Here is a 27,457-nt window from a genome sequence, read left to right as displayed (position 1 = left end):
TTGAGCATGAAATTTTAAGCAACTTTCTAATTTACTCCTATTATCAAATTTTCTTCATTCTCTTGGTATCTTTATTTGAAGTGCAAGAATGTAAGTTTAGATGCCGGCCCATTTTTGGTGAACAACCTGGGTTGTCCTTGCTGATTGGTGGATAAATTCATCCACCAATAAAAAAGTGCTGTCCAGAGTACTGAAACCAAAAAAAAGCTTAGATGCCTTCTTTTTCAAATAATGATAGCAAGAGAACGAAGAAAAATTGAAAATGGGAGTAAATTAGAAAGTTGCTTAAAATTTCATGCTCAATCTGAATCACAAAAGAAAATTTTTGGTTACAGTGTCCCTTTAATGTGCAATGTAACTTGTAAAAGATACATATAAATATATAAAGTATATCCTAATTTGTTAAAGTTACTTAGAAACTGTGAAATCAGTGCTGGAGGATCATTTTAGATCATCTCAACTGAGCGGAGAGTTTTCAATGAACAGGCCCTGATCGAGATGATGCCTCTGTTGCACTTACATCAAGCCATCTCCCTCTTTCACTGCCTCCTAAATAAATGAGTGGATGCACCAAAACATTCTCATATTCCTTCCCATGACTGGGAGCCCAGTATCATATACATTTGGGTAATCGTATTTGGGTATTAGTTATATCTTCTTGTGGTCCAGCATAAATTCCTTCTAGGTGATGAAAAGAGTGCTGGAAATGTTTCTTCAATCGTTTTGCTATATAATTAAGTCAAAACTACCAACTTTGTGGTTGATCACAATCATTTAGAAAAACGTATCAAATTATTTATCTGCAAAATCCTGATAGACATTAATTGTGGTTTTCTGTATAAATACATTAGATACTTTCTTTTTAAAGGATTGTAGTTGACCCCATTGGGGCTGATTTATTAAGGACTGAATGGCCCCTGATGCCACTGTTTCCGCGTCTTAAGACCGCTGCTCCTTAACTGGTCCGCCGCCTCTGAGGCTGCAGACATCAATCCACCCAATCACATATGATTAGGTGGATTGGCACCCCCTGCTAGCGGCCGCGAATCTGCAGGGGGCGGCATTGCACAAGCAGTTCACCAGAACTGTTTGTGCAATGTTAAATTGTCAGCATTTAGCGATGTCTGTCGGACATGATCCGCTGAGCAGATCATATTGGACAGACATTTGATAAATCGACCCCTTTGTGTTTTTTTTGGTGTCTACATTACTGTAAAGTCAAAAATACCAACTTTGTGACTTATCTTGAAGCCTCCATCAAAGTCTCTAATACCAATTTTGTGGCTTGTGTTGGTGACTCCATCAGTTACAAAATAATCTTACATGATGCCAGAGGTAGCTCTAGGGGGTACTGCCCAGTGCTATGTGCCCCCACCCCATTTGTTACTGTAGCACCCCCAAACCTAAAGGATGACAGCGGTGCTAAACTTGTAGTTAAGTTTATTTCTCTTGTAAGATGTATCGAATCCACGGATTCATCCTTACTTGTGGGATATTCTCCTCCCCTACAGGAAGTGGCAGAGAGAGCACCCACAGCAGAGCTGCCTATATAGCTCCACCCTTAGCTCCACCCCCAGGCATTCTCTCTGCCTGCTTAACTGCTAGGAAGGGCAAAGAGGAGTGTGGTGACAAAAATGTTAGGTTTTTATTTTCTCAAGCAAAAGTTTGTTATTTTTAAATGGTACCGGTGTGTACTATTTACTCTCTGCAGAAAAAGGGATGAAGATTTCTGCAAGGAGGATGATGATCTTAGCACTTTGTAACTAAGATCTACTGCTGTTCTCACAAGGGCTGAAGAGTACAGGAAAACTTCAGTTTGGGGGAACAGTTTGCAGGCTAAAGTGCATTAAGGTATGTTCAGTCTATTTTTTTCTAGACAGACTATGTTATTTCTAGAAAAGGCTGGCAATATCCCCATGAGGGAAGGGTAAGCTGTATTCAGAAACTTGGATAGGAATTTCAGCTTGCATAAAGGGCTCATTAGTTACTGGTGACACTGTTTGGTAAAAACGTTTTTGTTTATTCAGTAAATGATGCAATTATAACGTTTTTTTGAAGGGACTAAAGGTGTAATTGTGGCTTGTTTTTGAGTTTTCTAACCCACATGGTTAATTTAGAGACACTCTAGTGTTTGTCTGTTAGGCCTCAAAACTCGAGTGAGGTGGGAGGGGCCTATTTTTGGGCCTCAGTTGTGCAGTTTCTTTTCCTCTGAGACTTCTAACTGCTTCTCCAGAGGTTCCTGCCGTGTTTTGAGGGCTGTAAAAGAAGTTTTTTTCCCCCCACAAATTGTTCTGAAGGGCAGGTAGGAGCCACAGCAGAGCTGTGGCAAAGTGCTGAAAGTCTTTTTTATTGGTTTTGATGTTTTTTCAATCCGGTTTTGCCATTAAGGGGTTAATTGTTTATTTGCATAGCTGTGCAAAGTTACTAAGGCTAAATGATACTACTGTAAAAATTTCGTTATGTTTACTGCTTTTTTACACTGTTTTGCAGAATTTGTGCAGCTTTTTTTCTCTTAAAGGCACAGTTTTATTATAAGAATATCAATCAAGAGATTGTTGTTCCTTCACTGTGTCCTAATCCTTCTTCAAAGAAGCAACGTCTGTTGCACAATCTTGATGTGGTTCGTGCTTTAAAGTTCTTCTTGCAAGCAACTAAAGATTTCCGTCAAACATCTTCATTGTTTGTTGTTTATTCTGGTAAGCGGAGAGGTCAGAAGGCTACGGCTACCTCTCTTTCCTTTTGGCTGAAAAGCATCATCCATTTGGCTTATGAGACTGCTGGCCAACAGTCTCCTGAAAGAATTACTGCTCATTCTACTAGAGCTGTGGCTTCCACATGGCTTTTAAAATATGAGGCTTCTGTTGAACAGATTTGTAATGCGGTGACTTGGTCTTCGTTTCATACTTTTTCCAAATTTTACAAATTTGATACTTTTGCTTCTTCGGAGGCTATTTTTGGGAGAAAGGTTCTACAAGCAGTGGTGCCTTCCGTTTAAGGTCCCTGTCTTGTCCCTCCCTTAATCCGTGTCCTAAAGCTTTGGTATTGGTATCCCACAAGTAAGGATGAATCCGTGGACTCGATACATCTTACAAGAGAAAACATAATTTATGCTTACCTGATACATTTATTTCTCTTGTGATGTATCGAGTCCACGGCCCGCCCTGTTTATTAAGACAGGCATATATATTTTTATTTTTAAACTTTCAGTCACCACTGCACCCTATAGTTTCTTCTTTTTCTTCCTAGCCTTCGGTCGAATGACTGGGGGGTGGAGCTAAGGGGGGAGCTATATAGGCAGCTCTGCTGTGGGTGCTCTCTCTACCACTTCCTGTAGGGGAGGAGAATATCCCACAAGTAAGGATGAATCCGTGGACTCGATACATCACAAGAGAAATAAATTTATCAGGTAAGCATAAATTATGTTTTTTTAACAATTTAATTGCTCCACACAGAGCAAGGAAGAACTAAAGAAGGGAGAAGATTAAAAAAAAATAAGAAAATAGGAATGGGCTGTAGGAGATCAGATCATATATCTGCACCACCTGCACCCTTGATAATTAGATTTGTGGTCAAATTTTTGTATTCACAAATTTTATGATCTACAATTACTCCTGTATGATTCTTCCTGGTACTAAAAAAATAATAATGTAGGAGCAAGTTTAAGGCGGCTTGACCAGGGTAGTCCTGGGCTGTACTCGGGTTGGTCTGGTGATAGACACTATTTGCCTTGGGGGTGTCTGCACTGGGGTGGGCAAGTCCATGTAGATCTCTGAATCAGATTTAGGTGAGAGGAGGCAGTTTGGGTGCATTGTTGTAGGGTTTAAGTGGTGCCAACTTTGTTAAAGAGAAACAATGCATTAAATAGGGTGTGAAAGGGCTGCAGAATTGGCCTCCCAATTTGAGGCTATCCTGCAAATTGTGCGAAGATTTGGAGTTCTGTTACACTACTAAATCTTAAACGCTAGGATTGACCATTGAAACAAATTTAGGGGACTTTCATTCATGAAGTATGATGTTTCCACCTCTTGGCAAATAGCGTGCGGGAAATCCGGCGCCACAGGGAGACAAGCCGGATTTACCGCACGGCTATTGGCTAAGAGGTGAAACAGAATGAATGAATGTCCCCTTTATTTGTTTCAATGGTAGACTTTCACTTTAAAGGGACAGTATACACTCATTTTCATATAACTGCATGTAATAGACACTACTATAAAGAATAAGATGCACAGATACTGATATAAAAATCTAGTATAAAACTGTTTAAAAACTTACTTAGAAGCTTTCAGTTTAGCTCTGTTGAAAAGGTAGCTGGAAAGCCCACTGCAAGTGGGAAATAAGACAATCCCCCCTCCCCCTTCTTTTGCATATGAAAAGACCCTTTACACAAACAGGAGCAAGCTGGAGTAGGTATCTGTCAGTATTCTCATAAAACTTTGGGGCTTGGTTAGGAGTCTGGAAATCAGAGCAATGTTATTTAAAAATAAGCAAAACTATACATTTTTTTAAATAAAAAACTTTATGGGCTATATAAATAGATCATCTACAAAACATTTATGCAAAGAAAAAATGAGTGTATAATGTCCCTTTAAGTCACTGCTAGAGGAAAAATGCACTCAGGGTTCTAGCTGAACACATCTGTAAGCTAATGACATGAATCATATGTGTAGCCACCAATCACCAGCTAGGTCCCAGTAATGTTTTGCTGCTCCTGAGCTTACCTCGGTATGCTTTTCAACAAAGGATATATCGTGAAATAAGTACATTTTAACAGCAATAAATTGAAAAACCTCTTAAAATGAACCTAACTATGAAAGTTTAATTCTGATTTTCTATTCCCAGAAAGATCCATTTGCAAAGAACATTAATAAGACCTTATATTCAGGTCCTGCCTGGTCTAAACATGCGATTTCACTCTGCAATGAGTTGTTATTGTTAAACGTTTTATATTTATATTTATCTCCCTTTCTAATACTAAGTACAGAGCATTGTTACTATTACAATAGCTGACCTGTATACATCTTATAACAAACTTCACAAAACCATGACATCTGTGTTCCTGTTTTTTAGGGCTCAGATATAAGTGACAGAAAAGTGCGGAGGAGAGAAAAGAACAGAGTAGCAGCACAAAGAAGTCGAAAAAAACAGACGCAGAAAGCAGACAAACTACATGAGGTAAACATTAGTTTGTGGCCTTTGTATATGTAGTATGTTGTTTTTTTCTGTAATTGTTTGCATTCAATAAAGGGACACTAGACACCTTGTAATTGCAAGACATTTCTGTTGCCTTGCTATAGGAAAATGTGATTTTTTTTTTTAAAGCAAATGAACAACTTGTTTGCTGTAGTTGTTTTTCAACATTTAAACTTAAAGGTATACTAAACCCAATGTTTTTTTTTCATGATTCAGATAGAGCATGCAGTTTTAACAACTTTCATATGTAGTCCTATTATCAATTTTTCTTTGTCCTATTTATATCTTTATTTGAAAATGCAGGAATGAAAGCTTAGGAGCCGGCCTATTTTTGGTTTAGCACCCTGGTTAGCACTTGCTGATTGGTGACTACATTTAGCCATCAATTAGCAAGCGCTACCCAGGTGCTGAACCTAATCTATCCGAATCATGAAATAAAAAAATTGGGGTTAGTATCCCTTTAGTCCACCAATCTGAGAGAATTTGGAGCTTCTTCTTAGGCTGGGTGAAACCATCCACCATCCAAGATGTACTGGAACTTAAAGGGCTAGGAAAGTCAAAATTAAACTTGCTTGATTCAGATACAGCATGTAATTTTAAGACCCTTTTAAATTCACTTCTTTTTTCAAAATGTATCTCTTGGTATCCATTGTTGAAAAAGAATATGTACATATCCTACATTAGTTGGAACAAGCTTGTGATTGGTGGCTACACACATTTGTCTCTTGTCATTGGCTGACTAGCTAGCTCCCAGTAGTGCATTGCTACTCCTTCAGCAAAGGATACCAAGAGATGAATCACATTTTCTAATACAAGTAAATCACAAAGTTGTTTACAAATGCATTCTCTTTCAAAATCATGAAAGAAAAAAAAATGGGTTTCATGTAACTTTAAAACTTTTCTTGATAACCGCAAATATAAAATAGTAGTAAATAGTAATACAACATATTTACAGTAAAATAAACTTATACATGGGATTAAAATTCCTAAACATCTGGTACAGAGTTTATTAAACTTCTTTATTAACAATGGAGCTCAATCGAAAGCACAGTGTGCGACTTCACACAAGGAAGAATGCTCAGTCTGGTTTTAGAATTTGGCAACATTCTAATTTACTCCTATTATCAATTTTTCTTCGTTCTCTTGCTATCTTTATTTAAAAAGCAGGAATGTAAAGCTTCGGGACCTGTGTTATGCTTGCTTATTGGTGGCTAAATGTGGCCACCAATAACCAAGAGCTATCCAGGGTGTTTTATTTTGCAAAAAAGGAGTAAATTAGAAAGTTGCTTAAAAATTGGCTTTAGTATCCCTTTAATATTTGAAATGAACAGTAGAATATTTTCTGTAAAATGTCAAAGTTAATTCACTGTTACCTCCCCCTGTATCATATGACAGCGATCAGCCAATCACAAAATGCATATACGGTGAACAGAAATAAAGTCACAGAGTTTTGTTTTGTAACATGATTGATGCTTTAGTTTTTTACCCCTTGAAGACGTTGATGAAGTTAGGAGATACCTTAAACTGTCTTTCCACAATATCTACCTGAAGCCGAGGATTTGCTCATGTATTTTGATCATACTTATGTCAGTGGTTCATTTCAACTAATTCAGGAGCCAGTTATATCTATTTGTGCCCTGATGCCTTTGAGCGTGCGTCATGTCTCCCCTTTGTTCGCCCCTCACATATGGAATGTACATGATGCCCCCTTGAACAACAGCGCTCATACCAACATCTGTGAAAGGGGAATAATAAATTCTTTAACCTTGTTGGTCACTATCACCCCTCAATTTGGCGCATCACTGAATGGTTTCAGCCTGAACAAGCGACAGTGAGCACAATTGTCAAACAGGATGATGTTGGCAACCTACCTTAAAAGAGAGTTTGTCGATGCTTTGTGCAGCTACAAGAACACCTGCATAACTTGTGTGTTGCTCGACAGCAACAAGCGATTGTATACATAGGATATGTTGCAAGTATTTAGTCATGCTGAAGTGGGATGGGTTTACTAGAGCCAGTGTGATTGGTTGGAATTCCCTTTAAATATTGATGTAATTTAGTTTTAATTTATCTTTGACTAAGCCCTCCTTGTAATTGTCTACTTTACATTCCAAGCACTCTAAGCATTACAGTTTATAAAAAGGACAGTAAAGTCAAAATTAAAGTTTCATGATTCAAATAAAGCATTCAATTAAAAAAAAATATTTACAATATAATTGGCTGATTGGCTGATGACTGTCACGTGATAAAGGGGGAGGGAAAACTGGAGCAACTTTGAAATTTGCCAGAAAATATTTTACTGCTTATATCAAATTCAAAGTAAGTGCTGTTGTATTTTTTTCCATTAGGTATTTGTCAAGTATTCAATTTTACTGAATTTAGTGGTCCTTTCATATGGGTTTAGTCAGGGTCTGTTTTACAGTCCTGGAGCCTGTAGGCACTAAAATCTGAACTGCCCACTGTGCTCCCTACTCACTACTGTGCCGGTGACTTTAACTAAGATAGCCGCTGTCAGTGAAATAAAAGCACTGCGTATGTGCGGTGGCCATATTTGTTAAGGTCACGCGAGCATTGTGCATGCACTGGGGAAGCCGGATGCTGCACATGCATAATACCCACGGCAACCTTAATAAAGATGGCAGTCGTGCATGCTCAGTGCTGTTATTTCACTGCCGGTATTTATAATAGGCAGGGACAGTCGCCCCTCTATGGAGGGTGCCTGTAGGCAAATGCCTACGCTATGTTATTATAAATCCGTCCCTGGTTTCAGTCCCAGTCAAACAATTTTCAAGCAGTTTGTGAAAGAATGGAGAATTCCCTGTGCAGTCACTCCCTCTTTACAGAATTCTGCAAATGAGGAAGCTGTGCTTCCTCTTTGTCAGTTTTGTGGAAAAAAACATTGATACAGAGGTACCGGCTGTAGGTGTAGGCAGCCTCTGGTCATTATCAAGCAGCTTGAAAACTGGTGACCAATCTCAGAAGGATGGCAGCCTTATTGGAGGGATTCATGTCCCTTTAAATGTCCAAGAAACAAAGGAAAAAATAAAATTAAAAAAAGCATCAGCAGAGTAAGTAGAAACATGTTAGGCTTCTGAGCTACATATACATCTTGCAGCACAAGAATAAAACTATTCCGTGCATGTGAAACTCTTAACATGGAAACATATTTTATATTTTCTTTTAAAGTGAAGGTAAATCCTAGCTTTTCGAAAACACTGGAATTTACCATCACCAAAAATAAATGTACGTTAAAGCAGGGTTGGCTCCAGAACAAATGAAATGGGGGGGGGGGCATTTTTTTTCACGAGGGGGCACGCATTTAAAAAGCATGTATGAGAGTCAAAATAAGAGCAGACCTACTGTGGAGGTCCAGGGGTTACATTTATCAGATCTCTGGCTGTGCAGGAGTAAGAGTTATATTTCTGGAAGTGCAGTGGTTACATGTGTCATATCTCAAGGAGTATAGGGGTTACATTTATAAGATGTATGGCAGTGCCGCAGCAGTTACATTTACCAGATTTATGGCAGTGCAGGGGTTACATTTGTCATATCTCAGGAATGTCTCACACATATGACACAGCCAGTGGACACTGTTTGCATGTACAGCTCTACCAATGACCCTACTAATGATCAAATAAGCTTTTATGTGACAATAGGTTTGAGTGCCAAGCAGTACATTACTTGTAAAGATATTATTAATGATATTTACCAGCACACACACAGTATATACAGTATGTATATACACACAAATTATATATTTATATATATATATATATATATATATATACACACACACAAACAATATATATATATACACACAGTGTGTGTATTGTGTGTATGTATGTATGTATGTGTGTGTGTGTGTATGTATATATATATATATATATATATATATATATATAGGGCATTGCAAGCCCTAGGTTAACTGTGAGAGCGCTAGCAGGGAAATGCAACTTTATTTGTTATCTGGTTGTAAATAGAGGAGAGTAAAGAGATTATCTGGGCCCTCCTAAGTGGCGGATCTCCAGGGTCCAGTGGCCGCAAATGGTTTATGCCACATTTGGGACCCTGGGGGACCCGTCAATTTTAAAATGTAAAAAAAAAATTAAATCACTTTTTTTTTTTGCTCTGGGGGGCACAGCATACCATTTGGGTGGGCATTGCCCCCAATGCCCCCCTTGGAGCCGACCCTGTGTTAAAGTAACTTTTCTTTGCTGCGGCATCCTTGCTAAACTAATAGCCATGCTATTTAGCACTGCCAAATCTGTTGGCACTTTACAAATACCTGATAATAATAATGCTAGCCATCGGCACAGTGCCGTATGGCTAGCACTGCTATTGGCTGAGAGGTGGAAACGTCACCACATAAAAAAAAAAAAAGTTATGCCGTGGGAGCCGGAGGCACTTAGTTTAGCAAAATGCCTTTTTTGAAACTTATGACTGAAGGTCTCATTTATTTTTAGTGCTGGTGCTTGTGTGGAGCAGAATTTAGCTCTCGCGCTGCTGCGCTAGAGTATAAACTACGCTAGATGGAGGCTTTTTGCACGCATTGCACTCGTATTATGAGTTTAAAGTAAAAAGTTAGCGCGTGTGAATACCTGACACATGGAAAAGTGGAACATAGAATATTGTGACTACTTTAACCCATTCTCCCATAGACCTCAATGGAGAGCAAAACTGCAAGCAAACTAACATCTATACTTGCTCACTAACCCGATCGAGTTTATTCAAGTGCGTTAAACCCAACATGAAATATGAATATTTCACATTCCAATGTTCTTCACATATAAGAATATGTTCTATTTATTCTTAAATATATATATATATATATATAATGCTATTGATAACATGTATATCTATCTATCTATATACAGTGATTCAAACCTTCTCCCAGCTGATGAGTAGCAATAACTACAATCAGTCTGTCCTGGGATGGTTATGAATTACTGCACTAACCCTAGCTAAGCTTATAAGCTGTGTGAACAGCGATGCTTTGGCGTTAAGGGAATCTGCTGAAAAGCAGATTTGAAGTAAAAAGGTGTGTCATTGTGAACCTAATTTGCATATCTTACCCAGAATCCTTTGCTGCATTGGAAACAATGTATTCCAGAGGTTTTCTGTGGGAAAAACAAGCCTTTTGGTCTGTTTAGATTTGTTAATGAACTACACAATGAGTTATTTTCTCTATATTTTGTGCGTAGTGGAGGATTTTAAACTCACCTTTTACCTCCCCCTAATTTTAAATGTTGTTGTATTTTGCCCGGAATCAACTTCACCCAGCAGTGATTCAAACCTTCTCCCAGCTGATGAGTAGCAATAACTACGAAACAGTCTGTCCTGGGATGGTTATGAATCACTGCACTAACCCTAGCTAAGCTTATAAGCTGTGTGAACAGCGATGCTTTGGCGTTAAGGGAATCTGCTGAAAAGCAGACTTGAAGTAAAAAGGTGTGTCATTGTGAACCTAATTTGCATATATTACCCAGAATCATTTTCTGCATTGGAAACAATGTATTCCAGAGGTTTTCTGTGGGAAAAACAAGCCTTCTGGCTTGTCTAGATTTGTTAACGAACTACACAATGGGGCCTAGTTATCAAACCGTCAACCTCAAATACGCTGGAATTCCGCAGCGTATTTGTGGCGAGGCTGATACGCCTTAGTTATCAAAGGCTCGAGACCGGCAAAAGTAGAATTTTGTGACGTAAGCATCGATCCGCCGGACTCCGTCCGACACAGATCGATTCTTACGTCACTCCAGATGTTCCGCACACAAGTGCGGCACATTCTCACTACTTTTGCTAGTTATCAAAAAACTAGCAGGTACGCTCGCCACTTTTACGGCCCAGCGTACCTGGTTTTCAATCCGCCACCCCTGGAGGCGGCGGATCCCATAGGAATCAATGGGAGTCTGACCATAGCGAAAGTACAAGTTCGCTGCTGACAGACATCCCATTGATTCCTATGGGAGCTGTCTACACCTAACACCCTAACATGTACCCCGAGTCTAAACACCGCTAATCTGACCCCCCCTACACCGCCACAACTAAATAAAGTTATTACCCCCTAAACCGCCGCTCCCGGAGCCCACCGCAAGCTACTCTATACATATTAACCCCTAAACCGCCGCTCCCGGAGCCCACCGCAACTATAATAAATGTATTAACCCCTAAACCGCCGCTCCCTGAACCCGCCGCAACCTATATTAAATGTATTAACCCCTATCCTGCCCCCCTACACCGTCGCCACCTATAATAAATTTATTAACCCCTAATCTGCCCCCCTACACCGTCGCCACCTATAATAAATTTATTAACCCCTATCCTGCCCCCCACTATGCCGCCGCCACTGTAATAAAATTATTAACCCCTAAACCTAAGTCTAACCCTAACCCTAACGCCCCCCTAACTTAAATATTAATTAAATAAATCTAAATAAATGAACTCTTATTAACTAAATGAATAATATTTAAAACTAAATACTTACCTTTAAAATAAACCCTAATATAGCTACAATATAAATAATAATTATATTCTAGCTATCTTAGGATTTATATTTTTTTTACAGGTAACTTTCAATTTATTTTAACCATGTACAATAACTATTAAATAGTTATTAACTATTTAATAGCTTACCTAGCTAAAATAAAGAGAAATGTACCTGTGAAATAAATCCTAACCTAAGTTACAATTACACCTAACACTACACTATACTTTAATAAATTATTCCTATTTAAAAATAAATACTTACCTGTAAAATAAACCCTAAGATAGCTACAATATAATTAATAATTATATTATAGCTATCTTAGGATTTATATTTATTTTACAGGTAACTTTGTATTTATTTTAGCTAGTTAGAATAGTTATTAAATAGTTATTAACTATTTAATAACTACCTAGCTAAAAGAAATACAAAATTACCTGTAAAATAAATCCTAACCTAAGTTACAATTAAACCTAATACTACACTATCATTAAATTAATTAAATAAACTACCTACAAATAACTACAATTAAATAAAATTAAATAAACTAACTAAAGTACAAAAAATAAAAAAAGCTAAGTTAAAAAAAAAAAAAAAAGTTACAAACATGTTAAAAATATTACAACAATTTTAAGCTACTTACACCTAATCTAAGCCCCCTAATAAAATAACAAACCCCCCCAAAATAAAAAAAATCCCTACCCTATTCTAAAATAAATAAATTTCAAAGCTCTTTTACCTTACCAGCCCTTAAAAGCCCTTAATAAGAGTTAATTTATTTAGATTTATTTAATTAATATTTAAGTTAGGGGGGCGTTAGGGTTAGGGTTAGACTTAGGTTTAGGGGTTAATAATTTTATTACAGTGGCGGCGGCGTAGTGGGGGGCAGGATAGGGGTTAATAAATTTATTATAGGTGGCGACGGTGTAGGGGGGGCAGATTAGGGGTTAATAAATTTATTATAGGTGGCGACGGTGTAGGGGGGCAGGATAGGGGTTAATAGGTTTAATATAGGTTGCGGCGGGTTCATGGAGCGGCGGTTTAGGGGTTAAACTATTTATTTAGTTGCGGAGAGATGCGGGATCAGCAGGATAGGGGTTAATAATTTTATAATAGAGGGCGACGGTGTAGGGGGGGCAGGATAGGGGTTACTAGGTATACTGTAGGTGGCAGCGGTGTCCGGGAGCGGCGGTTTAGGGGTTAATACATTTATAAGAGTTGCGGCGGGGTCTAGGAGCGGCGGTTTAGGGGTTAGTAACTTTTATTTAGTTGCGGGGGGCTCCGGGGGGCGCCGGTATAGGGGGTAGAACAGTGCAGTTTAGTGTGAGTGCTTAGTGACAGGCTAGCAATAAAGCTGGGAAAAAGCCGAAGGGCAGCGAGATCGGATGAGTGATAACTGTCACAGTCCGCTGCTCATCGCCCCGCGGCTTTTTGACAGCTTTATTTGATAACTTAGGCGTATTTTTTCAGGTCCGCGGCAGCGAAGGTAGGCGAGCTTAGGCGGGCGTATTGGGCCGGCGAAGCCAGAAAAGTAGACGGCTTGATAACTACCCCCCAATGAGTTATTTTTTCTATATTTTGTGCGTAGTGGAGGATTTTAAACTCACCTTTTACCTCCTTAATGTTGTTGTTGTATGTATGTATGTGTATATATATATATATATATATATATATTTATATATATATATATATGAATATCTATTTAAAAATAATTAGAAAATTTTCCCCTATGTGAAGATTATTGGATTGTGAAATATTTACAGTAAATACACAGTGAAATACTTTATTAAAGGATTACTTTCTGTTATAATTTTTAAGCTAAACAACTAACATATTAAAGTTAATAAACATTAATTAAAACCTACTGACCTATATTTTCATAACGTTCTAAAAGTTATATCTTTTATTAGCTGATGATGTCACGTTATCCTGCCCACTATGTTCAAAATACTTAAACCAATAACTTTGTGTTTAAAGCGCCATTTTGAAACCTAGGTATTGTAAACGGATTGGTACAGAGCAAAGGATACCCACGGAGTGGGTTTGGAAAACAATTAAAATTGCAGACAAGATTTCTGATATACGGTAGAGATATGTTAATGAAATGCTATTGATAAAAAGCGTATTTGGGGTAGTTAGTTAGTAACAGGCATAGAAAATATTTACTTACAGTGGCCCTTTAAATATGAATATTGCATAATTATTATTTTTCTTGTTTTCAGCTACTCAACTGCAAAGTTGTCCAATGCACTTTTATATATGTCTATCTATGTAAACATTTGTATTTATGTTTTTATATGTGTATATATGACAGTAGACATACATATATACATATAAATACATATATACAGACATATAAACATATGTACACACATACATATACATATTTAGACATGTGTATGTATGTATCTCTATGTTAAAGCCCTTTGTAGCCATTTTTTTCTAACACATGAGACCTCATATCTTTGAGCCCTTATATCGCTTTAATGCAATTTTTAAAATATTTTTTATCAGAGTTATGCGTGTAACTGTACTTTTAAATGTATTTTAGATATTTTTTGTGCCACTTTTTGTCTTGAGTAGCAGTTAACAAGAGCTCTGAAGTTTTGCTAACCTTGATGCACAGTAAATTTGGTTGCGCTTAAGCGTACGTGTTTACTTTTAACTCATAATACGTGCACTAAATCTGTTAATCACAGAAAGTTGAAAAAAACCAATATTGTTTGCGAGCAACAGCACTCATAATCTAGCCCCTAATGGAAATCCTAAACAGACTATCAAAACCAAAAGTCAACTTTGGCCAATCATACTAAAGGATCCTATTTTTAAGGAAATAATAGGAGATAGACTCATGTATGTGTGCACCTCACCTTAAAATTTCTTGACACCCAGTACAATTAAAGAGAAATGAAAGAAAAAGTCAGAAGAGGTCACAGGAATTTTTATTTTAAGAAGATAATTTATTAAATAAAAGGTGATCCTTTAAATGTGGAACTAGGAGCTGCAATATGTATATTCATGTTCAGCATATTATGTGAATTGTTTAAATCTAGAAGTACGGAGGAGATATTTCCCATATGTTCTCATTTGATATGTAATATGTCATATGTCATTTACATAATACAAAGTTACAGTTGTGGATCACAATACGGTGGGAGAACATAGAGAAAGTACCTAGTGGGAAGAGCAATGAAATAATATTAAAGGACATGAAATCCAAAATTAAATTTTCATGGTTTAGATAGAGCATGAAATTAATTTATTTGTTTTCTTAGTATCCTTTATTGAACAGCATACATAGGTAGGCTCAGAAGCAGCAATACACTACTGGTAGCTAGCTGCTTCTTGGTGGGTATGCTATGCCTCTTGTAATTGGATCACAAGATGTGTTCAGGTAGCTCCCAGCAATGCATTGCTACTCTGGAACTGTCCTTAGATATGTGTGTAACCCCTTTGCAGGAGTAAACACAAGAAACAGTGCAGTAATAAAATGCTCTAACATATTATATTAATTTTATTTCATTTGCAGTTTTATGTCTCTTTAAGAACATTTTTTAAACACAGTTGATGAAGGTATCAGTTAGACAAACACAGAGGATTATAAAAAAGATAAAATGCTAATGTTCCTATAGAATGCATTCTGTCAACATATTATGGTAGGTGTGTTGTCCAGCTGTATGATGTACTGAAATGATCCACAAGTTTCTTTTAAATAAACTTCTTTATTATATCTGCGCCCTGACACTTCCTGGGGCATCAGATCCCTTCCTGTTATCTGACCCTTATGTATCTGCATTACAGGTAGGGTTGACACCTTTTGCCCAGAAAATTCCTGGACACTTTTTAAGTGGGCGTGGAGAGGGTGTGGCTTGAGGCGTGACTTGGGGCGTGGCTTGGGGCATGGCTTCGCGTGGCCTCAAATTAATTACGAAATATATATATATTATATATATATATATATAGATATAATATATATATATATATATATATATATATATATATATATACACAGTATATATATATATATAATATATATATAAATATATAATATATAATTAATGTAATATAAAATATAATTAATGTAGACATACTAAGTGCACAATTGTAAAGCAAGAAAACATTATTTAGAAAAGTGTTTTTAGAATACTGCAACAACGACTGCTTAAAGACAGAGATGCACACACAGAATACAGAATAGTTTATTTGAGCTAACGAAGCCGGATAATATAGTGATAGCACATTTATCAACATATTCTGACATCGATCGGTGTCTGCTATAGACAGATCCCCCAAGGACCTCGAATTCCACAGCTGCTGTTTTAGTGATCGACCCTAAGTTCTGACTAGGAGAAAGCTTCCTCTCCAATTAAAAACAAACCCAACGGTGTTCCTAGTAGCTAGAACCCTCAGCAGAGCTTTGAGTTTAGGCTGTCAATTAGGTAAATAAGACACGGAACAAACACAGCAGTCAAGCTTCACGCTCGCCACCCAGGGAGCATATGTAAATACATGGTCGGGTAAATGGTTTGTACATTGTACGTACCTCGTCCTGACCTCTGTGCTGTAACCTAACGGGACCGGCATCGGCTGCCTGCGCCTGCACCTCTGCTGTGTTTGACCGCGCTAATAAATTTGCGCACAAGTTTATGAGCATCACAGACAGCTGCGCAGCCACAGGACTTGCCGAATCCCCTCCAGCCTGTTAGCCCACCAATACCGAATCTCGACCCTCTTCCCCCTCCCATACACACTCCAGGCTCCATATCTCCTCTCCGTATCTCCTCCTGGGCTAAGAGCTCCCCTTGGCAACTAATTTTTTTTAATCTGTGCTTAGCTTACTCCTGCTTGCTGCGCCAGGGGAACTCTTAGCCCGGGGCATTTAAGGGTATTTCCGGGACACGGGACACAGAGCGCCCGACCGGGACTGTCCCGGTGAAACTGGGGCGGGTGGCAACCCTAATAACAGGCTCAGCTCAGCAGAGTAGGTAATCTTAAAGGAGAGACACTATGGATTTAAAAATGGTCTGCTCTGAATCCAGAAGGTCTCAATGAAAATCTGCAGTTACTGTATTTTATATTTTTATATCACATTCATAATAACTTTAATAGGATCATTTTTAGTGGTTTATGAAAAACTTTGGTACATTGTGAGTATATAAGTTGCCTATTTTCATACATTATTTAGCAGAGTTTATTATTGTCACGCTATTATCTGCTAAAGTAGGGTTGATTTTAGTAGCATATTGTCATTGTAGTGTTTTATTGTGCAGGTATTATTATAATTGTTTGGAAATATTCTGTAGACTAAAGTATTAAACCATTTACGAAGCTGTATGAGACTGCTGCTTGCTAACCTTTATGCCAGCTCTTAGCTTGTGGATTGAAATCACCTCAGACACGTTCGCCCGGGAAATTGACAGCTCCCACTCATGTGCCATCGGGCTAGCGTGAGCAGGGGCGGCATTGTACAAGCAATGATAAACGCGGGCAGCGTATTGCTTTGTTAATCGGCCCCTTCGAGGTTAGATCTTTTATGATGAAGTGTTTAGAGATTGGAGCCTGTTTAGTGAGCCGGTCATATATAGATAGATATATTTGTATGATGAATAGTGGGGGTGCTTATGGGAGTGTCTGGACAGATGGTAAGCATGTCTGGGTTGTTTGGGTGGTCTATGGGTGGGTCTAAGGGAAATTCTGCAAATAGGGACAGTTGGGAGGTCTGTAAAAAGGGACTTTTCAGCTTTTTTTTCAGCCATGTTTATTTGTAGCTTTTAAGAAATGTTCCAGTTAAACCGGACGTTTGTGGTTTATATCAGCCACTTCTCTGGCCATCTTTTTGGTAGTTTTTAGATATACTTTGGTTTAAAGGGACAGTATAGTCAAAATAAAACTTTTATGGTTCAGAGAGAGCAGAGTTTTAAACAACTTTTCATTTTAATTCAGTTATCAAATTTACTTTGTTCTCTTTGTATCATTTGTTTAAAAAGCATACCTAGGTAGGCACTGGTGCAACAATGCACTATTGGGAGCTAGCTGGTGTCACATATTTGCCTCTTGCCATTGATGTGTTCAGCTAGGACCTATGTATGGAAGGCAACAAGTTGTCCCTGAATATGAGCCAGATTACAAGTGACTCATTTTTTTTGCTCACTGGCTAACTGCACTCAAAGTAAAAAATTAGGCGCACTAACTCCAGGACTTCGGATACTGCACCCGCACTAACTTCTTCTCCCCTAGACTTCTACAAAACAAAAACTATTAGTTACCACTTGTGCACTAACCTGGCACTACTAGACCAACTGTGATAAACCCTAAGGTGTTAGGAATACTTTCAATGTTCTTCACATAGCAGAAAATTGTCTTTTTATTTTTAAATACACTGGGGTCACTTAGCCATTTCCTTAATTTCCATGAAAACATACATGAAATGAGTTTGAATAGGAAATATAGTCATTTACAAGGTTAGAAATAATACATTTTAAGTGAAAAAATAATTGTGTCCTTCAAACTTTGCTTTCGCAAAAGAATCCACCATGTGCAGCAATTACAGCCTTGCAGACATTTGGCATACTAGTTGTCAATTTGTTGAGGTAATCTGAAGAGATTTCACCCCATGCTTCGTGAAGCACCACCCATAAGTTGGATTGGCTTGATGGGCACTTCTTACATGCTCCCGGACCCCACTGCAACTAAATAAATGTATTAACCCTATCCCGCTACTCCCAGACCCAGCCGCCACTAAATAAATGTATTAACCCCTATTCCGCCGCTCCCAGAGCCCACCGCAACTAAATAAAGGTATTAACCCATAAACCCAATGGCCTCCTACATCACTACCACTTACTAAACCTATTAACCGCCAAACCCGCCAGCCCCCCACATCGCCATAAACTAAATTAGCCTATTAACCCCTAAACCTAACAACCCGCTAACTGTACATTAAAATTACATCATCACTATCTTATAATAAATGTAAACTTACCTGTAGAATTAAATTAAACTATATTAAACTATTAATTAATCTACCCTAACTGTTATACTAAAATTACATTAAACTATATGAAACTATTAATTAACCTACCCTAACTGTTATACTAAAATTACATTAAACTATATTAAACTATTAATTAACCTACCCTAACTGTTATACTAAAATTACATTACGCTATATTAAACTATTAATTTACCTACCCTAACTGTTATACTAAAATTACATTAAACTACAAATTAAATTAACTATATTAAATATTTAAAAACCTCACCCTACTCAAGTTATTTAAATCTACTAAATTACAAAGTTACAAAAAACTAACAACTAAGTTACACAAATTAGAAAACACTAAGTTACATAAAATAACAAACACTAACCGCTAGATTTAGAGTTTTGTCGGTAACGACCCGCGTAGCTAACGCTGGCTTTTTTCTGGCCGCACCTTTAAAATAACTCTGATATTGAGAGTCCACAGAATGGCTGCGTTAGGCTCCAAAAAAGGAGCGTACAGCATATTTAACGCCACTGCAACTCTCGATACCAGAGTTGCTTACGGACGCGGCCAGCCTCAAAAACGTGCTCGTGCACGATTCCCCCATAGGAAACAATGGGGCTGTTTGAGCTGAAAAAAAACCTAACACCTGCAAAAAAGCTGCGTTCAGCTCCTAACGCAGCCCCATTATTTCCTATGGGGAAACACTTCCTACGTCTGCACCTAACACTCTAACATGTACCCCGAGTCTAAACACCCCTAACCTTACACTTAATAACCCCTATTCTGCCGCCCCCGCTATCGCTGACCCCTGTATATTATTTTTAACCCCTAATCTGCCGCTCCGTAAACCGCCGCTACTTACATTATCCCTATGTACCCCTAATCTGATGCCCCTAACACCGCCGACCCCTATATTATATATATTAACCCCTAATCTGCCCCCCACAACGTCGCCTCCACCTGCCTACACTTATTAACCCCTAATCTGCCGAGCGGACCGCACCGCTATTATTATAAAGTTATTAACCCCTAATCCGCCTCACTAACCCTATAATAAATAGTATTAACCCCTAATCTGCCCTCCCTAACATCGCCGACACCTAACTTCAATTATTAACCCCTAATCTGCCGACCGGAGCTCACCGCTATTCTAATAAATGTATTAACCCATAAAGCTAAGTGTAACCCTAACACTAACACCCCCCTAAGTTAAAAATAATTTAAATCTAACGAAATTAATTAACTCTTATTAAATAAATTATTCCTATTTAAAGCTAAATACTTACCTGTAAAATAAATCATAATATAGCTACAATATAAATTATAATTATATTATAGCTATTTTAGGATTAATATTTATTTTACAGGTAACTTTGTATTTATTTTAACCAGGTACAATAGCTATTAAATAGTTAAGAACTATTTAATAGCTAAAATAGTTAAAATAATTACAAATTTACCTGTAAAATAAATCCTAACCTAAGTTACAATTAAACCTAACACTACACTATCAATAAATAAATTAAATAAAATACCTACAATTACCTACAATTAAACCTAACACTACACTATCAATAAATAAATTAAATACAATTCCTCCAAATAACTACAATGAAATAAACTAACTAAAGTACAAAAAATAAAAAAGAACTAAGTTACAAAAAATAAAAAAATATTTACAAACATAAGAAAAATATTACAACAATTTTAAACTAATTACACCTACTCTAAGCCCCCTAATAAAATAACAAAGCCCCCCAAAATAAAAAAATGCCCTACCCTATTCTAAATTACTAAAGTTCAAAGCTCTTTTACCTTACCAGCCCTGAACAGGGCCCTTTGCGGGGCATGCCCCAAGAAATTCAGCTCTTTTGCCTGTAAAAAAAAAACATACAATACCCCCCCCAACATTACAACCCACCACCCACATACCCCTAATCTAACCCAAACCCCCCTTAAATAAACCTAACACTAAGCCCCTGAAGATCTTCCTACCTTATCTTCACCATACCAGGTTCACCGATCGATCCAGAAGAGCTCCTCCGATGTCCTGATCCAAGCCCAAGCGGGGGGCTGAAGAGGTCCATGATCCGGCTGAAGTCTTCATCCAAGCGGGAGCTGAAGAGGTCCATGATCCGGATAAAGTCTTCTATCAATGGCATCTTCAATCTTCTTTCTTCGGGAGCCATCATCTTCCATCCGACGCGGAACATCCTCTTCTCCCGATGCCTACTAGCCGAATGACGGTTCCTTTAAATGACGTCATCCAAGATGGCGTCCCTCGAATTCTGATTGGCTGATAGGATTCTATCAGCCAATCGGAATTAAGGTAGGAATATTCTGATTGGCTGATGGAATCAGCCAATCAGTATCAAGTTCAATCCGATTGGCTGATTTAATCAGCCAATCAGATTGAGCTCGCATTCTATTGGCTGTTCAGATCAGCCAATAGAATGCGAGCTCAATCTGATTGGCTGATCAGATCAGCCAATCGGATTGAACTTGATTCTGATTGGCTGATTCCATCAGCCAATTAGAATATTCCTACCTTAATTCCGATTGGCTGATAGAATCCTATCAGCCAATCGGAATTCGAGGGACGCCATCTTGGATGACGTCATTTAAAGGAACCGTCATTCGGCTAGTAGGCGTCGGGAGAAGAGGATGTTCCGCGTCGGATGGAAGATGATGGCTCCCGAAGAAAGAAGATTGAAGATGCCGTTGATAGAAGACTTCATCCGGATCATGGAACTCTTCAGCTCCCGCTTGGATGAAGACTTCAGCCGGATCATGGACCTCTTCAGCTCCCGCTTGGATGATGACTTCAGCCGGATCATGGACCTCTTCAGCCCCCCGCTTGGGCTTGGATCAGGACATCGGAGGAGCTCTTCTGGATCGATCGGTGAACCTGGTCTGGTGAAGATAAGGTAGGAAGATCTTCAGGGGCTTAGTGTTAGGTTTATTTAAGGGGGGTTTGGGTTAGATTAGGGGTATGTGGGTGGTGGGTTGTAATGTTGGGGGGGGGGTATTGTATGTTTTTTTTTACAGGCAAAAGAGCTGAAATTCTTGGGGCATGCCCCGCAAAGGGCCCTGTTCAGGGCTGGTAAGGTAAAAGAGCTTTGAACTTTAGTAATTTAGAATAGGGTAGGGCATTTTTTTATTTTGGGGGGCTTTGTTATTTTATTAGGGGGCTTAGAGTAGGTGTAATTAGTTTAAAATTGTTGTAATATTTTTCTTATGTTTGTAAATATTTTTTTATTTTTTGTAACTTAGTTCTTTTTTATTTTTTGTACTTTAGTTAGTTTATTTAATTGTAATTATTTGTAGGAATTGCATTTAATTTATTTATTGATAGTGTAGTGTTAGGTTTAATTGCAGGTAATTGTAGGTATTTTATTTAATTTATTTATTGATAGTGTAGTGTTAGGTTTAATTGTAACTTAGGTTAGGATTTATTTTACAGGTAAATTTGTAATTATTTTAACTAGGTAGCTATTAAACAGTTCTTATCTATTTAATAGCTATTGTACCTGGTTAAAATAAATACAAAGTTACCTGTAAAATAAATATAAATCCTAAAATAGCTATAATATAATTATAATTTATATTGTAGCTATATTAGGATTTATTTTACAGGTAAGTATTTAGCTTTAAATACGAATAATTTATTTAATAAGAGTTAATTTATTTCGTTAGATTTAAATTATATTTAATTTAGGGGGGTGTTAGTGTTAGGGTTAGACTTAGCTTTAGGGGTTAATACATTTATTAGAATAGCGGTGAGCTCCGGTCGGCAGATTAGGGGTTAATGTTTGAAGGTAGGTGTCGGCGATGTTAGGGAGGGCAGATTAGGGGTTAATACTATTTATTATAGGGTTAGTGAGGCGGATTAAGGGTTAATAACTTTATTATAATAGCGGTGCGGTCCGGTCGGCAGATTAGGGGTTAATAAGTGTAGGCAGGTGGAGGCGACGTTGAGGGCGGCAGATTAGGGGTTAATAAATATAATATAGGGGTCGGCGGTGTTAGGGGCAGCAGATTAGGGGTACATAGCTATAATGTAGGTGGCGGCGCTTTGCGGTCGGCAGATTAGGGGTTAATTATCGTAGGCAGGTGGAGGCGACGTTGAGGGCGGCAGATTAGGGGTTATTAAATATAATATAGGGGTCGGCGGTGTTAGGGGCAGCAGATTAGGGGTACATAGCTATAATGTAGGTGGCGGCGCTTTGCGGTCGGCAGATTAGGGGTTAATTATTGTAGGTAGCTGGCGGCAACGTTGTGGGGGGCAGGTTAGGGGTTAATAAATATAATACAGGGGTCGGCGGTGTTAGGGGCAGCAGATTAGGGGTACATAAGTATAACGTAGGTGGCGGTCGGCAGATTAGGGGTTAAAAAAAATTAATCGAGTGGCGGCGATGTGGGGGGACCTCGGTTTAGGGGTACATAGGTAGTTTATGGGTGTTAGTGTACTTTAGAGCACAGTAGTTAAGAGCTTTATAAACCGGCGTTAGCCCAGAAAGCTCTTAACTACTGACTTTTTTCTGCGGCTGGAGTTTTGTCGTTAGATTTCTAACGCTCACTTCAGACACGACTCTAAATACCGGAGTTAGAAAGATCCCATTGAAAAGGATGTAAGGGGATCTGCGGTATGGAAAAGTCGCGGCTGAAAAGTGAGCGTTAGACCCTTTTTTGAGTGACTCCAAATACCGGCGGTAGCCTAAAACCAGCGTTAGGAGCCTCTAACGCTGGTTTTCACGGCTAACGCCAAACTCCAAATCTAGGCCTAAGTTACACAAAATAAAAAATTAATTATCAAATATTTAAACTAATTACACCTAATCTAATAGCCTTATGAAAATAAAAAAGTCCCCCCAAAATAAAAAAAAACCTAGCCTACAATACACTACCAATGGCCCTTAAAGGGGCCTTTGGTGGGGCATTGCCCCAAAGAAATCAGCTCTTTTACCTGTAAAAAAAATTACAAATACCCCCCAACAGTAAAACCCACCACATACACAACTAACCCCCCCAAATAAAAACCTAATCTAAAAAACCTAAGCTCCCCATTGCCCTGAAAAGGGCATTTGGATGGACATTGCCCTTAAAAGGGCATTAAGCTCTTTTTCAGCCCAAACCCCTAATCTAAAATTAAAACCCACCCAATAAACCCTTAAAAAAACCTAACACTAACCCCCGAAGATACACTTACAGTTTTGAAGACCGGACATCCATCCTCAACGAAGCGGCAGAAGTCTTCATCGAAGCCAGCAGAAGTCTTCATCCAGACAGCATCTTCTATCTTCATCCAGCGCAGAGCGGCTCCATCTTCAAGACATCCGGCGCGGAGCATCCTCTTCAATCTACGTCTTCTTCCGAATGAAGTTTCCCTTTAAATGACGTCATCCAAGATGGCATCCCTTAGAATTCTATCAGCCAATCGGAATTAAGGTTGAAAAAATCCTATTGGCTGTTGCAATCAGCCAATAGGATTGAGCTTTCATCCTATTGGCTGATCCAATCAGCCAATAGGATTGAGCTTGCATTCTATTGGCTGATTGAATCAGCCAATAGGATTGGGGTTAATAACGACGTGATAGAGGTTAATAATTTTAGTAGAGTTGTGGTGGGCTCCAGGAGCAGCGGGATAGGGGTTAATAACTTTATTTAGGTGGTGGAGGGCTCAGGGAGCGGCGAGATAGGGGTTAATAACTTTATTTAGTTGCGGTGGGCTCCGGGAGCAGCGGGATGGGGGTTAGTAACTTTATTTAGTTGGGTCCAGGAGCGGCGGGATAGGGGTTAAACATTTTAGTATAGTGGTGGCGTTTAGTGACAGGGTATAAATAAAGTTGGGAAAAAGCCGAATAGCAGCGAGATCAATGACTGTTAGTTAACAACAGTCCGCTGCTCATCGCCCCGTACTTGGTGTGCGGCTTTTTGACAGCTTTCTTTATAAATATGGAGAGCGTATTCAGGTCCGCAGCCGCGATGTTAGGCGAGCGTATTGGTGCCGTCGAATGCAGCATAGTTGACGGATTGATAAGTAGGCCTCTATGTCTCAAGTCTCCCTAAATATTCTAGTGCAGTTTCGCCTTTTGCTCGCGTGCAACCTATAACTTGCAGTTTGTAATATGAGCGCAAGTTAGTGTGTTTGCGATATACATTGAAATTATAGTACTGGGCCATTTATCACAACTAGTTATGTTAAAGGCAGTTCATGTCTTTAACATAACTGGTTGTGTTAAATGGCCCACTGGGGATTAGCTAATAAAGAAAGGTTAAGTGAATATGAAGCTTGATTTTGCCTGAACAATAAGATCCATCAGCAGCCTAATGAGCCTCAGTTAATCTAACTCATTGTACTACAATCATTTTATTTGATGCATTCTGTTTCCTACTGATTTAATAAATGGTATCTTATAATTATAATAACTAATATTTAAAGATAGAGGGGCCAATTTATTAAGCCCCGTATGGCCCCGTATTCACCTGTATCCGCGCAAGCTTTCAGGCTCTCCAGAAACAGGAGTTAAGAAGCAGCGGTCTTAAGACCGCTGCTCCTTAACTCGTCCGCCACCAGTGAGGCGGCGGTCAGCAACCTGCCCGATCGCATACCATCGGGTTGATTGACACCCCTTGCTAGAGGCCGATTGGCCAAGAATGAGCAGGGGGCGGCATTGCACAAACATTTCTAATGAAATGCTTGTGCAATGATAAATTTATCGATGTTGGGGCGGACATGATCCCCTACAGCTAATTCGGCATCATAGACTCTAATGTTTCTGCTCTTTAATGTACAGTTTCACTTCCCTGGTAACCAGATCTATCCTATGTACAAATTGCCATGAAAGTGCAAAAAGAAAATGCTCAGATATGTGCTTCACCCTTGCAAATGGATTAAACACATAGTTAAAGTCAGCTCCAGATCAGCAATGCATTACTGTAAGCTAGCTGAATATATCTCCAATGACATCTGGCATATGTGTGTAGCCACCAACTAACTCCTAGTAGTGCATTGCTGCTGCTGAGCATATGTTCATATGCATTTTTAACAAAGGTTACCAAAAGAACAATGTAAATATGATAATAGAAGTGAATTTAAGCGTCTTAAAATGACATGCTGTTTAATTTTGACGTTTATGTCTCTTTAACCTGATCATCTTGGTGTACTTGCTTACAAAGCCTGTGGTAAGTTTCTGCATGGAAGATGTGTGCGTGTTTGCATTAATGTGATGTAGTCGTTTCACAAATCAAACCACAACTGCTGAATTTTCTCATTCCCCGTGTGAAATGTCTTTGTGGATCAGAAATAGTAAAAACCCTAAAAGCAGAAACTGGGAACTCCCTATTCCAATATGTTTCGCACTATATCAAAGCTTTTACACTATATGAGCTATGGTTGTTTGTTTTTATTATATATTAGGACATTTCCATGAGCTGAGAAAGGATTAATATTAACAAAAAAAAATCTATGGACCCAGAAGATAGGCAGCAGGGACTACTATTCCATAGGTGCAACTATAGGATCATCACATCTCATTCTGACAAAAATCGAATTGTTCATTTAAGTGGTAGATACCTTAAGTGCAAAGAACATGCTGTAACTTTAGATTTGTATTTTTAGTGACCATGTAATCAGATTGTGAGGTCTTAATTGTATGTGTGTAGAGTCTTGCAATATTTCGTATAGATGTCAGTTTCAGTTGTCAAAAATAACTTGTTCAAAAGACAAAATAAAGGTAAAGGTGCTATTTGGAAACAATGTATTATACTCCATTAGGTAAAATTGTTAACTGGGAACACATTAAAACATTTACAGTACACTCTCCCTTAAACTTTAGGCTGTGGCTGCCCATGTTAGTGTATTACTTCCTGCTATTTGTCTTATTCCAAATAAACAGACTGCCGTTATTAACGAACAAGCTAACACTATTTATAACTTAACTGCATTTGTGACATTTTTAACTAACACTATTTTTAACTTCACTGCATTTATGATCTTTTTTTTATTGACTTTACAGGAATATGAATGTCTTGAGCAGGAAAATTCATCTTTGAAAAAGGAGATAGGGAAACTGACTGATGAACTGAAACATCTGAGTCAGGTGCTAAAAGATCACGAGCTGATATGTCCTTACTTACACTGTCCGGTAAACTTTGTGACTGTTCCCAGGGTGACAGATGCGATTTCTAGCTGCTTGCCTCGATGACATCAGCAAACCCCACTTACGTGTCAGCCAGTCACAAATCTCCCAGAGACGCTTGCAAAGAAACTTGAATTTTCTAGGACAATACAAACATTTTGCTGTGACTTTTTTGTTGCTGCCATCACCAGATACTTCACTGTGAAATGTCCATTCACTGTCATCAATTTTGAACGTTTCATGGATCAGATAGAACTTGCAATTTTGAGAGACTTTTCAAGTGACTAATATGACATTTACTTTATTTAGTATCATTTGTTGAAAAGGATTCCCAGATAAGCACAGGAGTACTACTGGGAGCTAACTGGTGATTGGTGGCTGCACACATGCCTCTTGTCAATGGCTCACCAGATGTGTGCAACAACTAGCTCCAAGTAGTGCATTGCTGCTCTGTAACTAACTTTAACTATGTGTTTAACCTATTTGCAGGGGTTAAACAAACAAATTAGGCATTCAATTTTTGCAGTCCCTTTAAAACTGGAATAACAAATACGTATGTATTAAACGGGACAGCTAAAGAGATCCCATACAAGCTAAATATACAATATTGCATTGTACAAAATGACAACCAGTGGTGGGATTCAGAAATTTTAGCA

General features: G+C 38.4%; 1 protein-coding gene across 1 annotated transcript in view; it reads left to right on the top strand.

Annotated features, from left to right (window-relative positions):
- BATF3 (basic leucine zipper ATF-like transcription factor 3) overlaps nucleotides 1-26,867 on the top strand; it is a 74,581-nt gene extending 47,714 nt beyond the window's left edge. Inside the window, exons 2-3 of the mRNA XM_053709361.1 lie at nucleotides 5,068-5,172; nucleotides 26,679-26,867. Of these exons, the coding sequence (XP_053565336.1) occupies nucleotides 5,068-5,172; nucleotides 26,679-26,867 (294 nt within the window). The remainder of the gene's footprint in view (nucleotides 1-5,067; nucleotides 5,173-26,678) is intronic.
- Nucleotides 26,868-27,457: the final 590 nt, after the last annotated feature.

Source organism: Bombina bombina, chromosome 4 (assembly GCF_027579735.1).
Source record: "Bombina bombina isolate aBomBom1 chromosome 4, aBomBom1.pri, whole genome shotgun sequence".
NCBI classification, from domain to species: Eukaryota; Metazoa; Chordata; class Amphibia; order Anura; family Bombinatoridae; genus Bombina; species Bombina bombina.
This window is presented reverse-complemented; position numbering and strand designations above follow the sequence as displayed.